The 21131-nt window shown below is 46.7% G+C and overlaps 1 protein-coding gene across 1 annotated transcript; it reads left to right on the top strand.

Moving 5' to 3' along the window:
* The first annotated feature begins 2272 nt into the window (after positions 1 to 2272).
* GGA1 (golgi associated, gamma adaptin ear containing, ARF binding protein 1) lies at positions 2273 to 20298 on the top strand. The gene is made up of 17 exons (XM_081928261.1): positions 2273 to 2802; positions 4377 to 4461; positions 5842 to 5917; positions 8693 to 8791; positions 9322 to 9445; positions 10154 to 10254; positions 10768 to 10848; positions 11445 to 11582; positions 12555 to 12636; positions 13006 to 13113; positions 13352 to 13510; positions 14074 to 14138; positions 15189 to 15367; positions 15488 to 15774; positions 17016 to 17185; positions 18305 to 18415; positions 18675 to 20298. Exons 1-17 carry the CDS (start codon positions 2760 to 2762, stop codon positions 18783 to 18785), a joined length of 2019 nt encoding a protein of 672 aa, XP_081784387.1. The 5' UTR covers positions 2273 to 2759; the 3' UTR covers positions 18786 to 20298.
* The last annotated feature ends 833 nt before the right edge of the window (positions 20299 to 21131 follow it).

Genomic DNA, 21131 nt, shown 5'->3' with positions numbered 1-21131 from the left:
TGACAAAGTGACACTGTGACTGAGTACATTACTGGGCGATATCCAATGTTAATCATAAGCCTATGGATTTCAATGAATCTGCTTCAAGTTTAACTTAGTTGAGTATCATCCATTATTTATACCTGCTTTTCTATTACATTTATCCAGTGCGGTGACGGGGTGTTACTGACAAGGAGAGGTAACATGGAAATAAACGGGAAGCAAGATTCCTAAAATGTGGAGGCAGATATAATTCCATCTACGGTGATTTATGTGCTGGAGAAATAGGGACAGATTTGTTTCATGGGTTGCATCTGATGGCAGTGCAGTTGCCTTCTGTAGTCAAGGACGGCAGTGGGGAATCTGTGGTTCAACTCCAATTCCCATCACCCTAGCTGCATGTCTGATGGCCAGAGAAGAATGAGAGTCCAGCAACATTTGAAGCGCTACAAGATCTCCATCCCTGAGTCTAAAAAGATTACATGAGCCCCCAGAGGAGCTGTTCTCTTGCTGAGGTTTTCCCAGTCTTAAAAACCCAATAATTGACTCCACTGCAGTCATTTTGCTACCCTATTCATGTCCAGCAGTGGACAAGGTGACCCTTTCCTTCTTTCCTAGAATTAAGCAATAAAAACCCCCAAAAACATTTAAACACAAAAACCTGGAAACTATGGACAGTTCTGTGATCATTTGAAAATATATTCTGTATACTTTTTAAAGGGAGGGATACAAGAACTGAAAGCACCTCAACCTTAATATTTCTCATATTTACACTGACTGGAGTCCAAATTGCATTTTTTACTAACAGTGACACTTAAATGAAGAACAGCAGTTTCCGCAGGGTGGAGGGGTTGTGTTTTGCCCACTGCTGAACTTTAAATATGGGGAATAGACTAAATATTGTCCTGAACTTTTCATTAAAGATAAAAATGTATGAAATGGAGAATAAGAATGGTGTGTAACTCAAAAAGCTGACATGCAATAATTTTAAAGAATATTATCTTTTCAAGCTAATCTTCCAAGGACCTTAAGATACTGCTTAACAACCCCATGTGTAATCCTATACATATCTAGTCAGATATGGGCCAGCAGGGTATCTCCATCAGTTATGAACAGAGTACCAGTTCCACTGGGTTCCTCCCTAAGCTGACAGCTCAATAGTCTTTCTATTAGGCTCTAAAGGAGAGAAATGGGGCTGCCAGGCCTCTCCTTCATTTCTCATCTACAGGAGTCATTTCATCAAACTGCGGGAGAGGGACATGGGACCAGCTAAAGAGGAAAACGCCTTTCTGCTCAACACCTTTAATTACCTTGCAAAAAATGTCAGTGACTGGAAAGTCCCCTCTTGTAAATAAATCAAAAGGCATCATAGTGCTACAATGCTCCTTTAAGTGGCATTTCACTGTTTAATTTTAAAATTTTATATATAGCTAGAAAAATCATATTGGAAGCTCTCTATTAGTTGAACAGCCAACTAAAAATGCATTAAAAAAAATGCATGTCCATTGTATTCAATGGGCCTCATCACTAGGGTTGCCATATTTCAAAAAGTAAAAACCAGGACACCAGAAAGTTGTTTAGCTTTGTTGAGGTTTTTTCGGACGCGAATTCCAGGTCGTGTCCTCAAAAATCAAGACGTATGGCAGCCCTACTCATCACTCCAGGCGAATTGTGAGACCGCCTCTAAATTTAACTTGCTTGCTTTTATAAAAAATAATTAATAAATAAATAAAAATATAGAAACAATGTGTTTTCCTGGCGCCGAATCAACCGATTCAAATCACCCTGGACGCTTATGCGGACCCTCGTGCCTCCAGTGCCACTTTGCGAATACTGGCAGGTCCCTTAAAAGAGGCCTTTGTGTTGCTTTACTGGCCAGGCGCATTTTTGCCATGAATGCGCCCCACAAAGGTGACAGACCAACACGGAGAACGCCTTCAGACGTTACAGAACGGCTCCCACCGGCTCTCTCCCTTAGCCACGCCCTTTCCCGCCGTCGACCAATCAAACCGCGCCACTCATAACCCCGCCTCCGTGATAGCAACGCCCTATGGCAGCTATGCGCCCTTTCCTCTCTGTAAATTTTCAAACAAGGACACGGGACTCAGAGCGGAGGTTACTCCCTACGTCTCCCCCGCCCCGCCCTTCCCGTCTCTCTCGCGGAAGCCGTCGCGCTCCAATCAAAGGCCACCAACCACCTTGACACAAGCTGTGGCAAATCATAGACGCGCAGCTTGAGACGTTCTAGGCCCAGGCGTTATTCCTCTATGATGTCCCGTCAGCGGCTTCCGCGTTGTACCATAGAGGTGAAAAACCAATCTCCAAGATAGGACTTGAAAACCATTGTGTTTTCCTTTCTCTCGTCTAGGACTATCCCGGCCCTTATGCCAGGCTTCCGGCTCCGGTCGTTTCCGCCGCGGCCCAGGAAGTTTACGCTACTCGTAAACTCGTCATACGGATATCAACCGCGCTCGGTGCCCATTTCACTTCCGCCCTCGGGGACGCTCTAGGCCCAGCCTGTCAACCTCAGTGACTCGGAGGAGGAAGCGGCGGACGGGGTTGTTGGTTTTTCTTTGGTTCTTTTTTTTTAAAACCCCGCTCCCGGGGGCGCTCTAGCCCTCACTTCCGCGGCTGTCTATAGTTCCAAGAACGGCCCACTCTCTAGACTGTTCTCTGGAGCAGTTCCTTCTCTATGGCTCCGCGCCGCCGGAGCGGGAGGGCGGCAGGGACGTCGCGTCTTTAGCCGGGAGGCCGCGGCGGCGAGGGAAGACCGGGAGCAGATGGAGCCTGGCATGGAGGCGGAGACATTGGAGTCGAGGATCAGTGAGTGCGGGGGGGGGAGGGGCCCCCTCGGGGATTTCTAGCCCCACCCGGAGCCGCAAGTGCTGGTCCTGAGGGGAATCGTTGCCCTGGGCCTAACGCTCACCGGGGAACGGAGCTCGGGAGCTCTGGGCCAGGTAGCAGCCCAGACGCCCCCCTTCTCGCTTTTTGTTTCCTCGCCAATCGCCGGGATGCTTTGCTCCCCGGCCCCGACCCACACAGTTCGTAACGTGAGAATGTGCAGGCGTGTCCCAGGAATACGCACCCCAAGTAAAGTGCTGTTGGATTCAGTAGGCTTGCTCTGCAGCCAAGCGCACCTAGAATTATTATTTTCCCCATTTCATTTCTAATTGGTAAACCGCCTTTTTATATTACCATACTCAAGGCGGTTTACACATGCACACAACAAAGATCACACACCTTATAACGATCTGATCCAGTGCAAAAAAAAAGTCATAATAAAAACATAACTTTCAAATGTGCGCAGCCACTGAAAGAGAGGGGAAGAGACGCCTCTCCTACCACACTCTTGTCAGCTCTGGTGGTAAAGTAGCAAGAGGTGCTTAAAATACATTCAGAGACATAGGCAATACCCAGTGAAGTCATACTTGAAAGTTAAGTCCACTGATCTCCCTGGTTCTGCACTTGAGTGTGAGTAAGATTGGATATCACCCATAATTTGCACTTGAATTGACAGGGAAAGAGACATTAGCTTGGGCTAACAATCGACCCCAAAATGAAGTGGACAGGTTTCATTTGGGGGCTATCCACTTTGAAGGACTACATCCATTTCACACGAGAGTGAGTTCTGGTCCGTGAAAACTTCTGTCACAATATGGTTGTTGGTCTTTAAGCTGTATATCTTTTCTAGAGCTTATTTCTGCCCCTTTTATTATCTATCCATACTGAGATCATTGTGTCATTCTGTTCTCCAAAGCGGCTTGATTAATGCTTTAGGATTAACCTAGTTGGTTGATCATTATAAAAAGGCATGTTGTTCTTCTTGTGCCAGAAGATTGTTGATTAGGTATACCAAGATGAAAGCAAAATAACAAACAAACAAACAAAACCCAGTGTAGTTATTTTGGCTATGGTGAGCATCTGGTCCTTAATGCAGCTTCATTTCAGTTCATTTTTTTAACATGATACTTAATAATGTAAGCTGGTGAAAATGTGGGTATGTCATCTTCCCAAGAGCTGAGGAGCTAGACTGAACCACTCTATCCTCCAGTCCCAGATCTCATTCATGATCATATGGAGCTATCTAGATTGAGTCATACTGTGGATGGCACTCGCAGATCTTTTCTAATCCTGCTTTGAAAGAGCTTTCCAAGCAGTGGTGCTAGGGATGGAACGTGGGACTTTTTGCGTGCACGACATGTGCTCCTTTCCTGAGTTATGGCCTCTTTCAGTTGCCTAATTCCCACTGTATGTCGTGGCACCCTTGCAGGAAACTGTCTTTTTTAAAACTTCCCTTTATGTGGGATACCGTTGGAAAACCACTCTGGGAAACTGTTGTTCCCCTTGCAGGTAAGATCTGCTCTTGACAGAAGTTTTTCTTTTCTTTATCAATTCAGATAGAGCTACCAATCCTCTGAACAAGGACCTGGAATGGGACAGCATTAATGCTTTCTGTGACCAGCTCAATAAGGAACTAGAGGGGTTAGTATACCTAATCTGTTGCCCTACAGATTATAGATAGATTAACTGTTTTGTCTGTGGATGCCACTCAAGAAGTAGCCTGAGTCACTCCAAATAACTGGTTAAATGAGGGGCTTCTAGAAAAGCTTTCAGAAGAAGCATATGGCTGCACCAGCACCCTGTTGTTTCTGCTCTTCTGGTTTTGTGTTTTGTCATTCCCCCGCCCTTCATTTGTACATTGATGTCCTAAGACTTTGGTTCATTTTCTTATTTTACATGAAACTGTTTCCTCTCATTGGGATAACATTTGGGGGGGTGTTAGATATTAAAAATGGAAACCCACTTCTTTGTGAAGTAGTCAGGAATTGGGGGATGATGGAATGACAAATAGAAAAAGGAATTAGTTAAAGAAGACATGGTTTATTGGATGGGTATGCACAAAATCAGATCTGAAAAGGTTTGATGGCACAGTGTGAATGCAGAGTTAGAGAAATACATTGTGTGGGGTAAACCTGTTTAAATGCTATGGGGATTTAGCAGATTGCAAAAAAGAATTGCTGTGCTGTGTGGGTGGGCTATAATAAACAGATAGTGTATAAGGAAATGGGAACATGGCACACCTCTCTTTGTCAGTAGTGAGTCAGGTTTCACAGTGTGGCCATTCTGGGTTACTGGAGTCTTTGACTAAGGTCTTAAATTAGGATTATGAATTCATCATGGGATAGACTATTCAGACCCCAGCCAGCATGGAAAGGGATGATGAGATTTGTAGTCCAGCATCACTTAGAGGGCACCATGTTGGCTACACCTACTCTGGAGCAACAGAAAACCAATTTGACCTATAATCTGCTCTAATTACTACGATTTCAAATTACTTCTAATGTATTTCAAATTACTGCTGCTACATATCTTCCAAACCTGAGACCTTGAAATTAGGGTCTGGGAAACCACAGTAAATTACATAAAGCCTTTCAATAAAATGCCAAAACCGCTGATCTGTCAGGGGCAATTCCATTTCAGAAACCTAGGCAACCTCAGTTGCTTCAGATGCTGCTGCTGCCTGGCCTCTGGGGGCTGCCTAACAACAACTGCTAATGGGATCAGCTGAGCTAGGAGGGACAGGCTGAGACAGTGGCTGGGTGTCTTGGCTGCAAGCCCAATTCTGCTGTAGCTGGAGAGTGCTGTAAACCAAACTGCATCAAAAGTGTGCTGAAGTTGCTGGAGCTAATTGGACTGTGAAATAAAATGAACACGCGAGTAAAAGGAGGCGTCCAACAGGTCCTGCAAACTGCAGCACACACAGGAGTTAAAGCCAGACCATTTGCCCCAAGTGTTTTCACAACAAGATCTTTATCACAGCAGCAAGTCCTTCAGTAACCATTCCTGTGTCTTATCATTCAGCCCACCGCTTGCCACTCGACTTCTAGCCCACAAGATCCAGTCTCCACAAGAATGGGAAGCCATTCAGGCTCTTACGGTAAGAGGTTGTGAACCATTTCCTGCCAGTTTTAGCTAAAGCAGGCGTGTGGAACAGTTGGCCCTCCCGATGTTGATGAACCACAACTCCAGTCAGCCCTAGCAAGAATGGCCAATGGTCAGGGATGTTGTGGAGTTTTAGTTCAGCTGCAGTTGGAGGGCCAAAGGTTCCCCACACCTGGACTAAAGGCTGGAAGGAGGGAGGTGAAGTTTCTGTGTGAATATCTCAGTCTGGGGTGTCATAACTACGTTTTGGATGCAGCCTTGGGCAGGGGTTGACCAAAGCTTAACACGAATCTATTCGAAGGCGGAGGCAGTTGGCTCAGGAGGGTTGATGAGTCCCCCCACTGTATAGCAGCAGGTCAGATAGTTTTGCCAGATGCTTTTGTTTTCTCATGGGATTCTGAGTATTTCGGAAGAGGCACTCTAGTCCCATTGTTTTCAGCACTTCAAGGACATAGCTGTCAACTTTTCCCTTTTTTTATTCCGAATAGGATTCCTCACAAGAAAAGGGAAAAGTTGACAGCTATGTTCAGGGATGATGTGGGGAGTGTTGGCCCAGAGGAGTGGTGAAAAACTTGCTCAAGCCAACAGCCTCCATTGAAACACTTTGGCAAGTTACAACTGATTCTAGTTCTAGACACAGGATCAGTATAGAATTGGGGCTTGAATGGACCTGATGATTATGTACACTATGTACATCTCAATGAAAAATCAGATAAGAGAAACAAGTGAACCAACTCTCACATTGCAGGGAAGGAAGTTTTCCCAGTCCTCCCACTACTGCCTCCAAAGAGATTAAGAACAAATAGATTTCCTAGGCTAATTTCTGATCCTCAGATGGACAAACGTAAAGATCGTGAATAAAAAATCATTTGCTTACGCCACACATGGTTTTTTGTCTTGGCTCTTCTATCACAGTCTTTCATACACAGCACTTCCCACATGCTCATAAAGCCAGTGCTGTCCTATATAAAGTGGAAGAGGATTCCCCCACCCTTACATATTATTTAGGAAGTATTCTAGCCAGTTATGTTTTCCACCCTAATGAAGGTCTTTTCATCCGTGACTTAAGTATTCTCTTCCATTATTTTACACCATGGAACCTGACTTCAGTCTCAAATTTTTGAACTCGTATTTTCTTGACATTGGCTCTTGGACTATTTAAGAAGTAAATAAATTGAAAACAGTGCATACAAGGGCTAGTAATGGTACTTTTCTTGGACACACATTGAAGCATTGTAGAAGAGTTGTTTTAAGTCATAGTTATTGAGATGTAAACAGTTGTCTTATGTAAACAGTTGCATGATGAAAAAGTGAATCACAGCCAATATATATTTTTTTCTCCACTTCTGTGATGTCTCACAAAGCATCCCATCTTTTGAATTTTATCTTCAGTGAGTAATTCTGGCATGATGGCGAGTGAGACAAGTACTTTTTCACAAGTCCAATTATTCTGGTCCTGCTCCTCTTCATACCACCTCTTGAGAGTCATGAGCCAGCTCCTTGAAGTCATGGGATTATTTTCTTTCAAAATATCTGAGCTCCTTTGAGAAACTGCATTTCTCTTGTTGAATGCTTCTTTACAGCCATGACGACTAGGAACTTGCCTTGCCTGTGGCAATTGTGCATTACGGTTATGGCATATGGGATTTGTTCCCCATCCACACAAAACAGTTGCTTTAGATGGTTAGGAACAATAAAAGTGCTTATAATTAAATGGGCGGAAATGCTAAATAAATTGCCAAACAAAAATGAGGGTACTTAGAAATATCACATTAAAAAGAAATTCATAAACGCTCAATTTTAAAACATCCGAATAAAAATGCCTCAAATGGTGTTCTATTTAAAATGAAGTTTATAGTCACAACTGGAAAATCCCTGTTATTTCTTCCAGCCCCCCTCCTTACATTCGTCTTGTAACATGAATTGAGGGGACTATGACCAGGGTGCCTTCTGCTGATGTGATAGAATGCTAGATTCGGATTCTAGCAAGAGTAAATGCAATTGGCACATAAGAGCTTGGGAAAGAGTAAATTCTCATCTGACTATTGACATGTGAAATATGGGATCAGGTGCCTAATAAGGATACTCTTGCAGCATTCAGTGTGTCTAATGAATTCTACTCACCTGTGCACACAGCAGCGGAGGAGGGCAGGATCTTTTGAGTCTCTGGGAACAGCAAACATTGATCAACACATTGCATTGACTGGTTATGTCATTATGCATGAAGGGAATGCAAGGATGATAGGAACAAACACCTGGAGGGCCATAGGTTCCCTATGCCTGGGATAAGGAGATTCAGCCCTACTCAGAGGTGTACCCCAGAGGTGTCGGGAAGTGGTGACCAATTCTGCATTGAGTTCAGATGGGATTCCCTTTGATTATTTCCAGCCCTGTGAGATAGGGAAGGTAACTTTTACAGGGAGCCACGTGGGAGCTTAAAATAGGTCTCCAAGGGACCCTATTAATAGCTGGAGTAGATTTACTGGCTGGATTCAGCCAAACATCAATGTAAAGCACAATGATGAGGTTCACTGCTGTGAGTATGGGCATCTGGAGGACAAAATGATAAACAAGGTAGTACATTTTTTAAAAAATGGGAAGAAACGTGTGATGTCTTCTGGTACGTATACTTCATAGGGTGCTGTTTGTGCCCTGTTCTAAATAGCTTCCCAGCCCTCTGTTCTATTGCACCCTGAAGCAGGGAATGGGATTAGGGCCTCCTGGGGGTTAGATATCCGTGCTCACTCCCTGCTGTCTTGCCCATGCACAGGTGCTGGAAGCCTGTATGAAAAGCTGTGGCAAACGCTTCCATGACGAAGTAGGCAAGTTCCGCTTCCTTAACGAGCTCATCAAGGTGGTGTCGCCCAAGGTGAGTCCCATCGGTGGTGTGGCAGGAACAAGAGGGGTGGCGACATAGGCTTCATTAAAACAGCAAAGAAGAAACTGTTTTACGCCATGCAGACTTTTCAGCAGACTTGGATTCCAGAGCAGTAGAAGGCAATTTAGGGATATACATTGGCTTTATGGCAATAGCGTGGGAAATCCAGAGCTGCTTGACAGAATATGTCTTTTATTTGTTCCTTTGATTTGTGTCCTCACTCATGCTTACAGAAAGCCTCAGCTTGGCATTTGAATCCCCCTTCTCCCTTTGTGAGAGTGCTGAAGTAGAGATCAGATTCCATTCTGCCAGCAGCTACAGATGGTTTGGTCTGGACTCCTTAACTTTCAAAATACAGCAAAGGGGTAAATCCTCACTTTCCACTCCAACCAAGTACACAAAATGTCACCTTGAGCTTGTTACAAAGCTCTCTGGGACCACAGTGCAAGCCTTTCTCCCAATATAAATTCCTCCTCTAAGTCCCGTCATGTTTGATGTGGGTGTGTGCTTGTTTCCCTCAGTATCTAGGAAGCCGAACCCCAGAGAAAGTGAAATCCAAGATCTTGGAGCTGTTGTATAGTTGGACGTTGGGTCTGCCCCATGAAGTGAAGATTACAGAGGCCTATCAGATGCTGAAAAAACAAGGTGAGAGACCCTTTCTGAGCCCAGAGAATCCATGGCTTCCCCAACCCGTCCCCAGCTATGTGTTCTGATGCAGAAGAATGTAGTTTGTCAAGCTTTATTTATTTGTTTTTTACATTTTATTTCCCAACTTTGCCTCCAGGGAACTCAAGGTGGTATACCTGGTTCTCTCCCCCCCCCATGTCACCTTCACAGCAGCCCTGTGAAGTAGGTTAGGTTGAGAAATTGTGACATGCCCAATGTCACCTATTTCTGATTAGGAGTTTGAACCCTGGTCTCTCAGGGGCTAGTCCAACCCTCTCTAACCACTACACCATATTGGTTAACGTTTTGGCATTTAAAAAAAAATCATGAACTGCACATCAGCAGCACTGGAAGGATAGTACAGTGGTACCTCGGGTTAAGTACTTAATTCGATCCGGAGGTCTGTACTTAACCTGAAACTGTTCTTAACCTGAAGCACCACTTTAGCTAATGGGCCCTCCTGCTGCCGCCACGCTGCCGGAACACGATTTCTGTTCTCATCCTGAAGCAAAGTTCTTAACCTGAAGCACTATTTCTGGGTTAGCGGGGTATGTAACCTGAAGCTTATGTAACCCGAGGTACCACTGTATTAAGAACTGAACATTCCCCTGTCATTGTTATTCCATAACAAAAACCATGAGAAATGCAGAGACCTTTAAGTTGGTAAAAACTGCTGTTTGCTTGCAGGGATTGTCAAATGTGACCCCAAGTTGCCGGACGATGCCCCCTTTCCGCTGCCTCCTCCCAGGCCAAAGAATGTCATCTTTGATGATGAAGAGAAGTCCAAAGTAAGCACTAAATAGATGACTTTAAACTTTTCTCATTTTTCTTGTTCATCCAAGATAGAGTTTTCCGCTTTCTCAAGGTTAACTGGGGGAAATACTTCCAGGTGCAGAAGGAGCCTCTATCAGCCCCTTTAAATTTTCTGAATTTCTTACCTGCTGCAGTTTGTTTCCCCTGCAGTAACAGGCAAAAGTCTCCCGCAAAAATGGTGGAATTTCCCCCTGTATTCCCTTTAAACATCTTAATTTCCTACTTTGTTGCTAAGAGACTGGAATGTTATAGCAGGCTACCAAGCTAAATGTAAGCTACCAACCATGTGTGGTGGGTTCAAGAGACCTCTTGTTTTTGCCGCCTGCCTGGAACTGCCAAACAAGGGGATCCTTAGGGTTCTGGCAGGTCCCAGTATATAGTTGTTGGGCTAAGTGGTTACAAGCTGTAAGGCAGGGGTACAGAAATGCTCCCAGAGCAGCCTGTTTGCCCCTCAGGCCTGCTTTCCTCTGATCTATGTGCCTTTGCAGATGCTGGCTCGCCTGCTCAAAAGCTCCCACCCTGAGGACCTCCGGGCTGCCAACAAACTTATCAAAGAGATGGTTCAGGAGGTAAGCTTTCCCCACTGAGAACTCTTTCCACCTCCAGGTTTGTGCCGTTTGTGTGCCATTCTGCTCTTTTCCAAGGGATCTTAGAGCACAGTCGTATCCCCACGGCAACCCTGTGACGTAGTTCAGGTAGTGAGTTGCATATCTGCGCAGGGATTCAAACCCGGATTCCATTCTGTGTCAAGCCCTCGTCCCTCCGTCCACATTGGGTTGAGGGGAGGAACAGTAAAATACCTGGCTGGAGCAGAACAAGAAAATGGGTGGTGTGTTTTTACCTGTTCCTAGGTTGTACTTTGCTGTTGTGCTGAGGAGTGGAGGGGGAAAGAGATTCTTGAGCTTCAGAAGTACAGTTTGCTGCTGTAAAAGGAGCTGTAATAGTTTTCTATAATGCAGCTGGGTAATGTTCCCCAGTGTCCAGGGTGTTGTGGCATTCTCCCAGCATGCAGCGGTGTCGGTGATGTAAAACTGGAGGGTCTCAAATCACTGTCCAAACCAGAGTCCCTTCCACGTGGCATTCCAGAAAGTGGGCCACTTATTCTGAGTTTTCCAGAGGGGTAAGGAAGAAATCCCAGCTGCTCTCACCCTTCCACTTCTTCCAGGACCAAAAGCGAATGGAGAAGATCTCCAAGAGGGTGAACGCCATTGAGGAGGTGAACAACAATGTGAAGCTCCTGACTGAGATGGTGAATAACTACAGCAAAGGGGAGACGACCGAGAGCAGCGAGGACCTAATGAAAGTAAGAAAAGAGCTGTCCTAGTTGTGGGAGCTTTTTACAGTGGTACCTCGGAAGTCAAACGGAATCTGTTCTGGAAGTCCGTTCAACTTCCAAAACGTTCGGAAACCAAGGTGCGGCTTCTGGTTGGCTGCAGGAAGCTCCTGCAACCAATCGAAGCCATGGAAGTTGTGTTGGACATTTGAGTTCCAAAGAACGTTCACAAACCGGAACACCACCTGGGTTTGCAGTGTTCCGGAGCCAAAACCTTTGACTCGCAAGGTGTTCAAGATCCAAGGTACAACTGTAGTTCCTTCAGCTGGACTTGGTGAAATTAATGATGATTTCAAATTGACACAAACCATAAATATAATTACAAGAATTTCAGAAACCTCCCCAAATACAAAACAATTGTGTTTTTAGACTGTATATCAGGAGCGGGGAGCAGGTTTCAGCTGGAGGTCTAGATCCTGACCATCCCCCACCCTCGCAGGCTATTTTGACAAGTGGGCAGGACCTGTCAATCCTGGCGTCACAATGACATCAGGTGATCCAATGTAACAGATTTCCTTTGTGGGCATGAATTGAGTTCCACCTGCTGGGGAAGATCCTTTGCGTTGCTTGCTTGAATTCAGGTTGGCAGTGCAAAGGAATATTTGCACTGAAAGCAAGCCCTGCTTTGGATCTTGCTCTAACTGTTGATCTCAGCTGGGCTTGCTGTCCGGGGCCAGTCCTGTGATTGCCACTGACAGCAAGTCTCCTTTGTCAAGGAGCAGCCAGAAGCATTTTTTAAGGTTCCCAGGTGTTCCTTGTGCCATTTCTCTACCTGACCCGCACGTGACATCGCCTGTGATATCAAATGCGGGCAGGTGCGTTAGACTTGGTGGGGGAAACGAACTTGTGAGCCAGATTGCGACCTCTGCTGCAGTTCCCCATCCCTGCTGTATATAACCCCAAGAGAGCATATTATGAAACCCGACTCTTTCCCCATTGTAGGAGCTGTACCAGCGTTGTGAGCGCATGAGGCCCATGCTTTTTCGGCTTGCTAGTGATACAGAGGACAACGATGAGGCACTAGGTAAATGCAGTCTGCCACCTTAGGTAGTGACAAGGGCCTTCCTATTCTTACCCATTCCCACCCCCCAGCTTCCCTACTTCCACCTCATGCTGAGCAGTTCAGGACAGGCTACTTGGATGAGTGGGTGGAGGTCCTTGAGAAAATATTCCAAATTTCAGAACTGGATAAGCTAAGACTGTACTTTAATTGCATCAGTAGACCCACCAGGATGACAATCTAACTCTCAGTAGCCATCTACATGCTTTTAGCAATGCGGTACCTTCTTGTTGTGGAAAATCGAGTTTTAGGTTTCAACATTCACCCACATTCTTGTTGAATAATGGGGTGCTGGGGCACCCTGTGATCATCATCTTTGTCCTCCTGTTGCAGCGGAAATTTTGCAAGCCAATGACAACCTGACACAAGTGATCAACCTGTACAAGCAGCTTGTGAAAGGAGAGGAGATCAATGGTGAGACTGCGGCTGGTTGTCTCCCAGGTAAGGAAGCCCGAGGAACGGACTGCCCTAAAGGGAAGGTTTTGCTTTGTCCTTTCCAAAGCAAGAACCTGACCACGAAATAGTGCCAAGTGAAATTGGTTGGGCATCCAATTACGGAAGTGGAAGGAGGAAGGTCTTGGCAATAGGGCTGGGTCAGCTGAGCAGAAAATATAGGAAACGGGGGACTGTGGAACAAGCATCTAACTAGCATAATTGACTTGCTTGCCTCTTCTCATAGGCAGCACTTCAGCACTTCTGGATCTATCCGGACTCGACATGCCAACCACAAGCCCCTCCTACCCAGCCTTACCAAGCTTCTCAAGTGGTGGCTCAGCAACTTCTGTGCCAGAGCAGACCAGCTCCGTCTCTCTGCTGGATGACGAGCTCATGTCATTAGGTGAGTCCAGGGAAACTCTGAAGCCACCGGGAAATGGAAAGTGTCTGGCGTTCAAGGAGTACGCGGAATGGGGCTGGGCAAAACGGGAAGATGTTTGTGATCATGAAATGTAAGGGGGAAACTGGTTAGTTTCTCCACCAAACCAGGTGGGAATAGGGAAGGACCTCCTCCAGTTTCTCTGCTGTACATATTTATTTAAAACACTACCCCTTCTGCCCTCCATAGAGCTCAACACCTTTAAAGACAAGGACAAAAACCACATGTTAACAATCTAAAACAACTATTGCAGGGTAAAAGTGAAACAGGAGCAGGAAATAACAGAATACAACAGTAATCTTTAAAAACACACCCACCCACCACCATTCTGTAAGAGAGCACCTCAGAGCCCAAGGAAGGCTCTACCAGTTTGCAGAAGGCCATTAAGGAAGATGAGAGGTGGCCTTCCCTGAAAGGGTGTTCCAAAGACAAGATACAGTTTACAAACCTCTGCCTGGTCCTACGCTCTGTGGATTCTCCATTCTGCCATCATGGGATCTCCTTTATCTTTTTCTTCTCCTCTCTAGGGCTTAATGATCCAGCAACTCCCTCAGCCCAGGGTACAGATAACAGTGGCTGGAACAATTTTCAGGTAAGGGCTTGGTTTTTAGAAAATATTAATTTCTTTTGAAGAGAATTCAGAACGCTTTTGGGATGGGAGAAGAACTGCAGCTGATGCTGCAGGTTTTTCAAGGAGGAAAGAAGGTCACCTGTAAGGCCAAACTATTCATTTTCTCCACTGGATTTGTCCTATGAAACCTGCACGTGGATGATCACAACTGAAGATTGCATGGGTGTATTTTTGCTCAGAGTGCGTATTCTGAAGAACTGAAACTGACTATATTCCCACAGCATGTGTACAAGGGCTGGTGGTGGGGAAACATGCATACATATGTACAATCATTGAATATGGCAATGTGTGTGTGCATGTGGTTTCTATGTAGAAGTAACGTATGAAGGAAATGCTGTAAATTCTGAGGTAGTTCTCATCATCTACTACCACTTCAGGATGTTGGCTCTTCAACTGGGAATGGGGGGAACTTTCAGTCGGACTAGAACAAAGCTCCATTGCACATGAAAACCAATCTCCCTGCTCCTAGTGGTCTTTGTGAGAGGAAGGGGAAGTCCTGCTTTCTTGGAGTGGAGAGAAAAGGATGGAAGTAGCTTGAGGCTGCAGCTTCCCTTCATCATATGAAGTCTCCAGCAAATGGAGAGTTGCCTCTTATTTTTGTGGGTGAACAGGCGTTTCCCTCTATTGCTTGAGAGTGCACATTAATCTCTGACTGCTGCATTGTTGGTATGTATGGGACCCCCTTTTTAGCTCCATGCGTCAGCGCCAAACCTTGTAGTAATAACATTCCCATCATCCCCATCATTCCTTGAGTGGTGCTGTCAGTATGGGGCTTGTGCAAGTCTGCTCTGTGGAAATGTACAAACTTGCAAACCACTGCAGTCCTTCCAGCTGTGTTCTGAAGCAGGATCACAGTAGTTTGCCAGAGCTGTCATCGTGTGTCAAAGGCCATGTATTGAACTGTGTTCTTTGTACTGGGTGGTAATACTGCTGATCTCCCTGCCAAGGGATTTTGCTTCAGTTTGCTTGCTCTTGGTTGCATTGCTGTTAGTTCTTCTCTTTCCACTGCAGTCTTCTGACAGCCCTGAACTTGGCGTGCCCCCAGTCCCACCCACCCCAACGGGGAAAGCTGATACTGGACCACCTGCTACGACACCTCCTGCTGCCGCCAGCGGCATGGATGACCTGGATCTGCTGGGCAAGACTTTGATGCAACAGTCTCTTCCCCCAGAGTCTCTGCAAGTCAGATGGTAGGAAGCAAGGTGGGGAAGGGCCGGCTGCGAGGAGGGAGAGCAGCTTCTGGCTGAAGTGGAAGCCCGTCTTCCTGCTCCTTCTCTCAACAGCTTGTGTCTCTCTTGCCCACTTTGCAGGGAGAAGCAGCCCCCGCCACGGTTGACACTGCGCGACCTCCAAAACAAGAGCACTTCCAGCCCAGCTGTGAGCACCAGCAGCGCCCTGCCTCTCTTCCCAAGCCTCTCTTCAAACCCTCCTGCCCCTTTGCCCCTGTCCTCCGAGCAGCCAGCACCTGCCGCAGTCCCTCGGGGGCCCCCAACACCTTCTGGAGCCACACTCCCCACAGCGGGTCTCCCTGCTTCAACATCCCCTCTGGAAATCTCACTGACAAACGTCACGGTGCCTCTGGAATCCATCAAACCAAGTGAGTCTGGGCAGAGGTGGAGGGTGGCCTTACCCTGGGACAGGTGGCTTGGCTCAGCTGCTTGAGATACTTGGGGCTATTCATTCTGCAAGCACTTTTTCTCTCAGATGGGTGGAAGGGGCTTGATCTTCGCCAGGGTGGGTTGATGAATCTTACCTCCTAGCAAGGTGTTGGACTCCAGGATGCAAGGTGGTGGCTCTCCTAGTTCTTCTCAGCTCTCTGATGGACTGGTAGGAAAGAGCACATATACAGGAGGCCGCCATGTGTTGAAACCCTTCTTGTAAATAAATCTCAGCCCAAGAAGGTCTTCTGCACCTGTTGCGAAGCATCTTCACTTGCCCCGACTTTTAGAGGCTAAGTGTTAGCTGGGAGTTTAGCGAAACATCATTCGTGTCAAAGGTGCCGCTGCATAGCAGCTCAATACAATGCGTAACATAATATTTTGATGTAAGAGTTGATTTTGCGTGCACGGCATGGTTGTGAATGACAAGCGCCACCGTTGTGAAGGATAAGCACCGCTGCTAGCTCAGCGTGTCTTTAGTAAATGAGTGCACAAAGCCGAAGTCCTTTAGTGAAACGGTAGGTATACATTTCGGTAATGCCTAGGTATATATGTGTTTTGTTTTTCTAGCTTGCTCAAAATTATTTATTATTTCATAACAGGTAAACAGTTAAGAGCTTAGGCAGCTCCAGTGGCGGGCGCCTGGTGCCCCCCAGAATTTGGCACTTGGGCGCCCTGCACCCCTTGCACCCCAGGGTAAAGATGGCCCTGGCTGGGAGGAGACTGTGGGGAAGGACTTATGATCTGCTTTTCAGTATTGAAATTGACGTGTCTTTGCCTCTTTACAAACCTGTTGTTGCCAGCCTTTGCTGTATCTGAGAAAGGATGCGTTATTAACTCAAACAGCATTAAAGAAGGAGATTGAGTTACAAGCTGTTCTCAGCCTTGTCTGGGCTCTAGGGGGCGCCTGTGGCAGCACAATGGGTCAGTGTTTCTGGCAGCTAACCAGAAGGTTGGTGGCTTGAGTCCACCCAGGGACAACTGGGGGCAGAATTCCTGCATTGCAGAGGGGTGGACTAGAAGACCCTCGAGGTCCCTTCCAACTCTGCAATTCTGTGATTCAAATGTTATAATGCCCAGCGTGTAATTGCATTTAGCCAGCAGATGAATTGTTTGCTTCTGTGGAATGAACCAATCCTCTTTTCTGTTTTGTGGTTCTCCTGGTATGTCTTTGCTCCAGGCAACATCCTGCCGGTGACAGTGTATGACCAGCATGGATTCCGCGTCCTTTTCCACTTTGCCAAGGACTCTCTGCCTGACCGGCCTGATGTGCTAGTAGTGGTCATCTCCATGCTCAGCACAGCCCCCTTGCCCATTAGGAACATCATCTTTCAGTCTGCCGTCCCCAAGGTATTTTATTGACTTACTTCATTCATATCCTGACTTCCTTTTGGTGCAGGATGCAAAGCAACTCACAGCATGAATTAAAACAGATGCAACCCAAACCACAGATAAATATCACTAAAAGCAATTTAAAAAGTAACTCCTATTATAAACAGGTTCTAGTGCAACACACTAACCGCTACTCCACACTGCTTTGAGAAGGTGGAGGAAGACAACAGGCCTGCAACCCTTCCCAGGGCCCCATGAACACTACCTGTGCAATCTTCATACATTCCTCTTGTGTCTGTTTTTGATAACTTAGGAGTGGGAGGTGGTGTAGCTCTGTGGTAATAACCATGCTTTATTTTCAGAAGGTCTCAGGTTCATTCCCCGGGCATCTCCTGTTAAAAGGATCTTGAAATATCAGAGCTAAAACAGGGAAGATCCTGCCTGAGACCTTGGAGTCCTGCTGCTAGTTGAAAAAAGATGTCCATGGGCTTTGTCTGCCAGTGGTCTGTTTTATACAAGACAATTTCAAATTTTGGCCCAGCGGTCATTTGCTGCCAGTCCCCATGCCAGCGGTGTGGGACCAGCGTTGGGCTTCAATTCCCATCATCCTCAGCCAGCATGGCCAGTGGTCAGGAATGCGGATGGCAGGAAATTGTAGTCCAGCATCATCTCAAGGGTTGTGGGTCTGAGACCCACATTGGGCAAAAAGATTCTTGGCATTGCAGGGGGTTGTGTCTCTTGCAACTGTACAGTTCTATGATTCTATGTATATTGGCACTTGTATTGAAAAGATTAGCTGTATTTGGAACACCAAATGTGAGGACCCTGCCCTCTAAAGCAGTCAAAGATCGGGAAAAGTATTGGTCCGGTTTACATTTCCTGCCATCCACTGTGAAAAAGAAAGAGCCAGGTTTCTTAAATCCTGAGCCAAAGCTCCCAGATTATTGCATTAAATCAAGGTTCTGGGCACTAGGAGGAGCTGTTTTCACAGCAGCATAGATGGAGATGGAGCTTGGAAGACTCTAACCAGGTGATCTTTCCATCTTGGCTGCTTAGAAGTAGGTTTATGAGATTCTCCAGTCTTTGACAGCTTCAGGTCAGTCACTGAATCCTCCTAATGCACTCTCGTTTCTGTAGGTGATGAAAGTGAAGCTGCAGCCACCCTCGGGGACAGAGCTCCCGGCATTCAACCCTATTGTGCCCCCCACTGCAATCACCCAGGTCCTCCTGCTTGCTAACCCACAGAAGGTAATGGCACCTCGGCAGAGGGGTAGGGTGGGCGGCATTTCTTGTCCTATCAGCGTCAAACTGCTAATGCCCTGCCAGCATTTTTTCTTCCCCCTCCCTCCTTTATTAAGAGCCCTGCGGGATCAGGGCAGCTGCGCTTCGAGTCCGCCACCTTTTTCCCAGATGCCTGTAGTAAACCCTTAAGCACAACCCCCTGAGCGCAAGAGGCACCCCATAAGAAGGGAAACCTCACCTGTTGCTCATCTTTCCCTCTGTCTAGGAGAAAGTAAGACTACGATACAAGCTGACCTTCACCATGGCCGACCGAACCTACAATGAAATGGGCGACGTGGACCAGTTCCCCCCTCCAGAGTCATGGGGCGACCTTTAGTTGCTGCCGTTGCTGCACTGCGTCTGGCTTCAAAGGATCCTGCCGCCTCTAGGACAAGAGCTTTCCCAGAGCTGGCTGGCCCTCAGACCAAGCTCTCAGACTGGAATGGCTGGCAGCTGGCCGTAGGCTGTGTGTGGAGGACAGTGGGCTGAGGGGAGGCCCGCTGGGGTTGGTGGGGGCAGGGCTGGTTGAGTGAGTTGTTCTCCGTTCTTCTAACTTGGTTTCTGAGCCCCCTCCTCTCACCTTGCTCTCCCAGCTCTTGCTTTTCCCCCCACGGAAGAGGGCGGTCACGATCAGCTCCGAGAAGTCCGGGGAGAGACTCCTGGGACCGTTTCCCCTCCTCTTTCCTGCTTAAGGTTATGTTGGACCTGACCCCCCCTTCCCAACCTTCAGCTCTTTTCACACTCCACCCTGCCCACACACAAGCTTGATACTTGGGAACGATGCCCCTCGCTCTGCTTCCCTGTGTCGCAACACGAAGCTGGGCTGGGGTCTCAGATGGGGCAAAAGGCACCACCGTTTTGCCACCGGAGGCCTAGTTGTTGGCGCCTGTTCACGACTCCGCTGGCAAAACAGCCTTGACACAACAGGAGGGTGTTTGGGTCTGTTTTGCTCACGAGGCCTTTCCTTCACCCTGGGCTGGATCATGGCCGTGGGCTAACGCTCCCCATGCTGAATGAGCCACCAGTGAGCCGAGTCTGACTCAGCTAATGGGATGGGCGAGGAAGAAAGCGGGTAGTGTGCCTCGTCTATTATGCCTTACGTTCAAAGGGTTGGTAGTTGCGGCCTGTTGTGCAGCTGCAAGGGAGGGGTCGTAGTCCACACTCTCCTCTCCTTTCTGGGAGAGGAAGCCGACAATACCGAGAGGCTGCCTACAGGGTGAAGAGGGGCCCACTATATTGCCTGTGTGGCACTGTGGAGCTCCTGCATTTCACAGCTAAATATGGCACAGGCCTGGTACTTGGGAGGAGGGCGCTGAGGAGGAAAGAGTTGCCATAACAATGTCTGTTTCCCCACAGACCTTTGCCAGCTGAAGCTGCCCCTCTTCTCCCACCCACCAACTGGTGTGCTCACAGGATTTGGGCTAGCAAGCGCCCACTCTGACTGACTTGAGTTCTCCTCAAGCCTGAGTGGGAGTGAGGCCTCAGCAAGTTACTGAACAGGCTGCTTCCCGGCAGGTGGACTTGAGCTTTACGGTTGAGAGCAGTGGGTGGGATTGTGAAGAACGATGTTTTGCCCAGGGGGCTTACGCCCCTGTTTCTGACAACAATTATCTCCTTTTGGTAGGAAAGCCTTTCTGAAGTGGGGTTCTGCTGTGACTGGATACTTTTACTTTCTGGTCTCTCTTTCAGGGTTCTCTTTGACCCCTTTCTAGATTCGGTTTGGTTTGGTTCTTGAAACAGGCTTGTATATATATTTTTGGTGAAAATTCTGCCTATGGAAAAGGACTTTAAAATAGACTCTGTGTGAAATCTGCTGTATTAATGGGAAATAAAACAATTTCTTTCCTGAAGCGCATTAGTCAGGACTTGATTGAAAGGGCACGAGGATCCCATGCTCTGCTTATCTCTCACTTGCAGGCCTTTGTCTTTTCTCCACTTAACCCTGTCTTGATCCTCACTACCTTAGACACGGTCACTACTGTGTGTACTCTGCTTTTTAAAAAAAAACACCAAAATACTATTTTGAGAAAAGCTGAATTCTGTGCTCTATATTATGCAAATACGCTTGTTTTTTATTAGTTTTACTCTACCACTCCTAGTTGTAAAGGCACAGAAGTTTTACTCTGCTTTGGCAGCACTGTCCGCCTAATTCTAAATGTTTTGTCTTGAGGGCTAGGAAATTGCTTTTTTAAAAAAAGTCGAAATTCTCAAGATATTAACATGCACGCCCAGTTCCCAATTCTAGACTTGGATCTGTAAGCACGGAATACGCACAGCTCAGTCTGTAGTTCCATACCTGTAAATGGTCAACTTCAAGAAATACTCCGGAAGTTGCTGGAAGTCAAAATTGTGCATCACTTAGTAACCCCCCCCCCCAATATTAACCCTGTTCATCTTGGAAATGGAAAATGAGACCACTTTTTCTGCTACGTTTTGCAATCGAGGAAGTGCTGCAATAATCAGTGACTTCAGGTGCTTTAATTGTTTAGACTGGATAATTGCCTATGTTCCGGTCAGGACAAAGAGATAAATGTTTTAGATGCCTGCAATGACTGTGCCCTGGAACATTTGGTCATGAAACTGACTAGAGGGGATGCAACCCTTAACTTAAGGGGCACCCAAGACCTGGTGCAGGATGTAAATGTTGAACCATTTGCAAAACGAAAACCCTGCTAATATAATG

This window comes from Podarcis melisellensis (genome assembly GCF_964234715.1).
Source record: "Podarcis melisellensis genome assembly, chromosome: 10".
NCBI lineage: Eukaryota > Metazoa > Chordata > Lepidosauria > Squamata > Lacertidae > Podarcis > Podarcis melisellensis.
The sequence above is the reverse complement of the archived record's forward strand: the minus strand, read 5'-3'. Positions and strand labels throughout refer to the sequence as shown.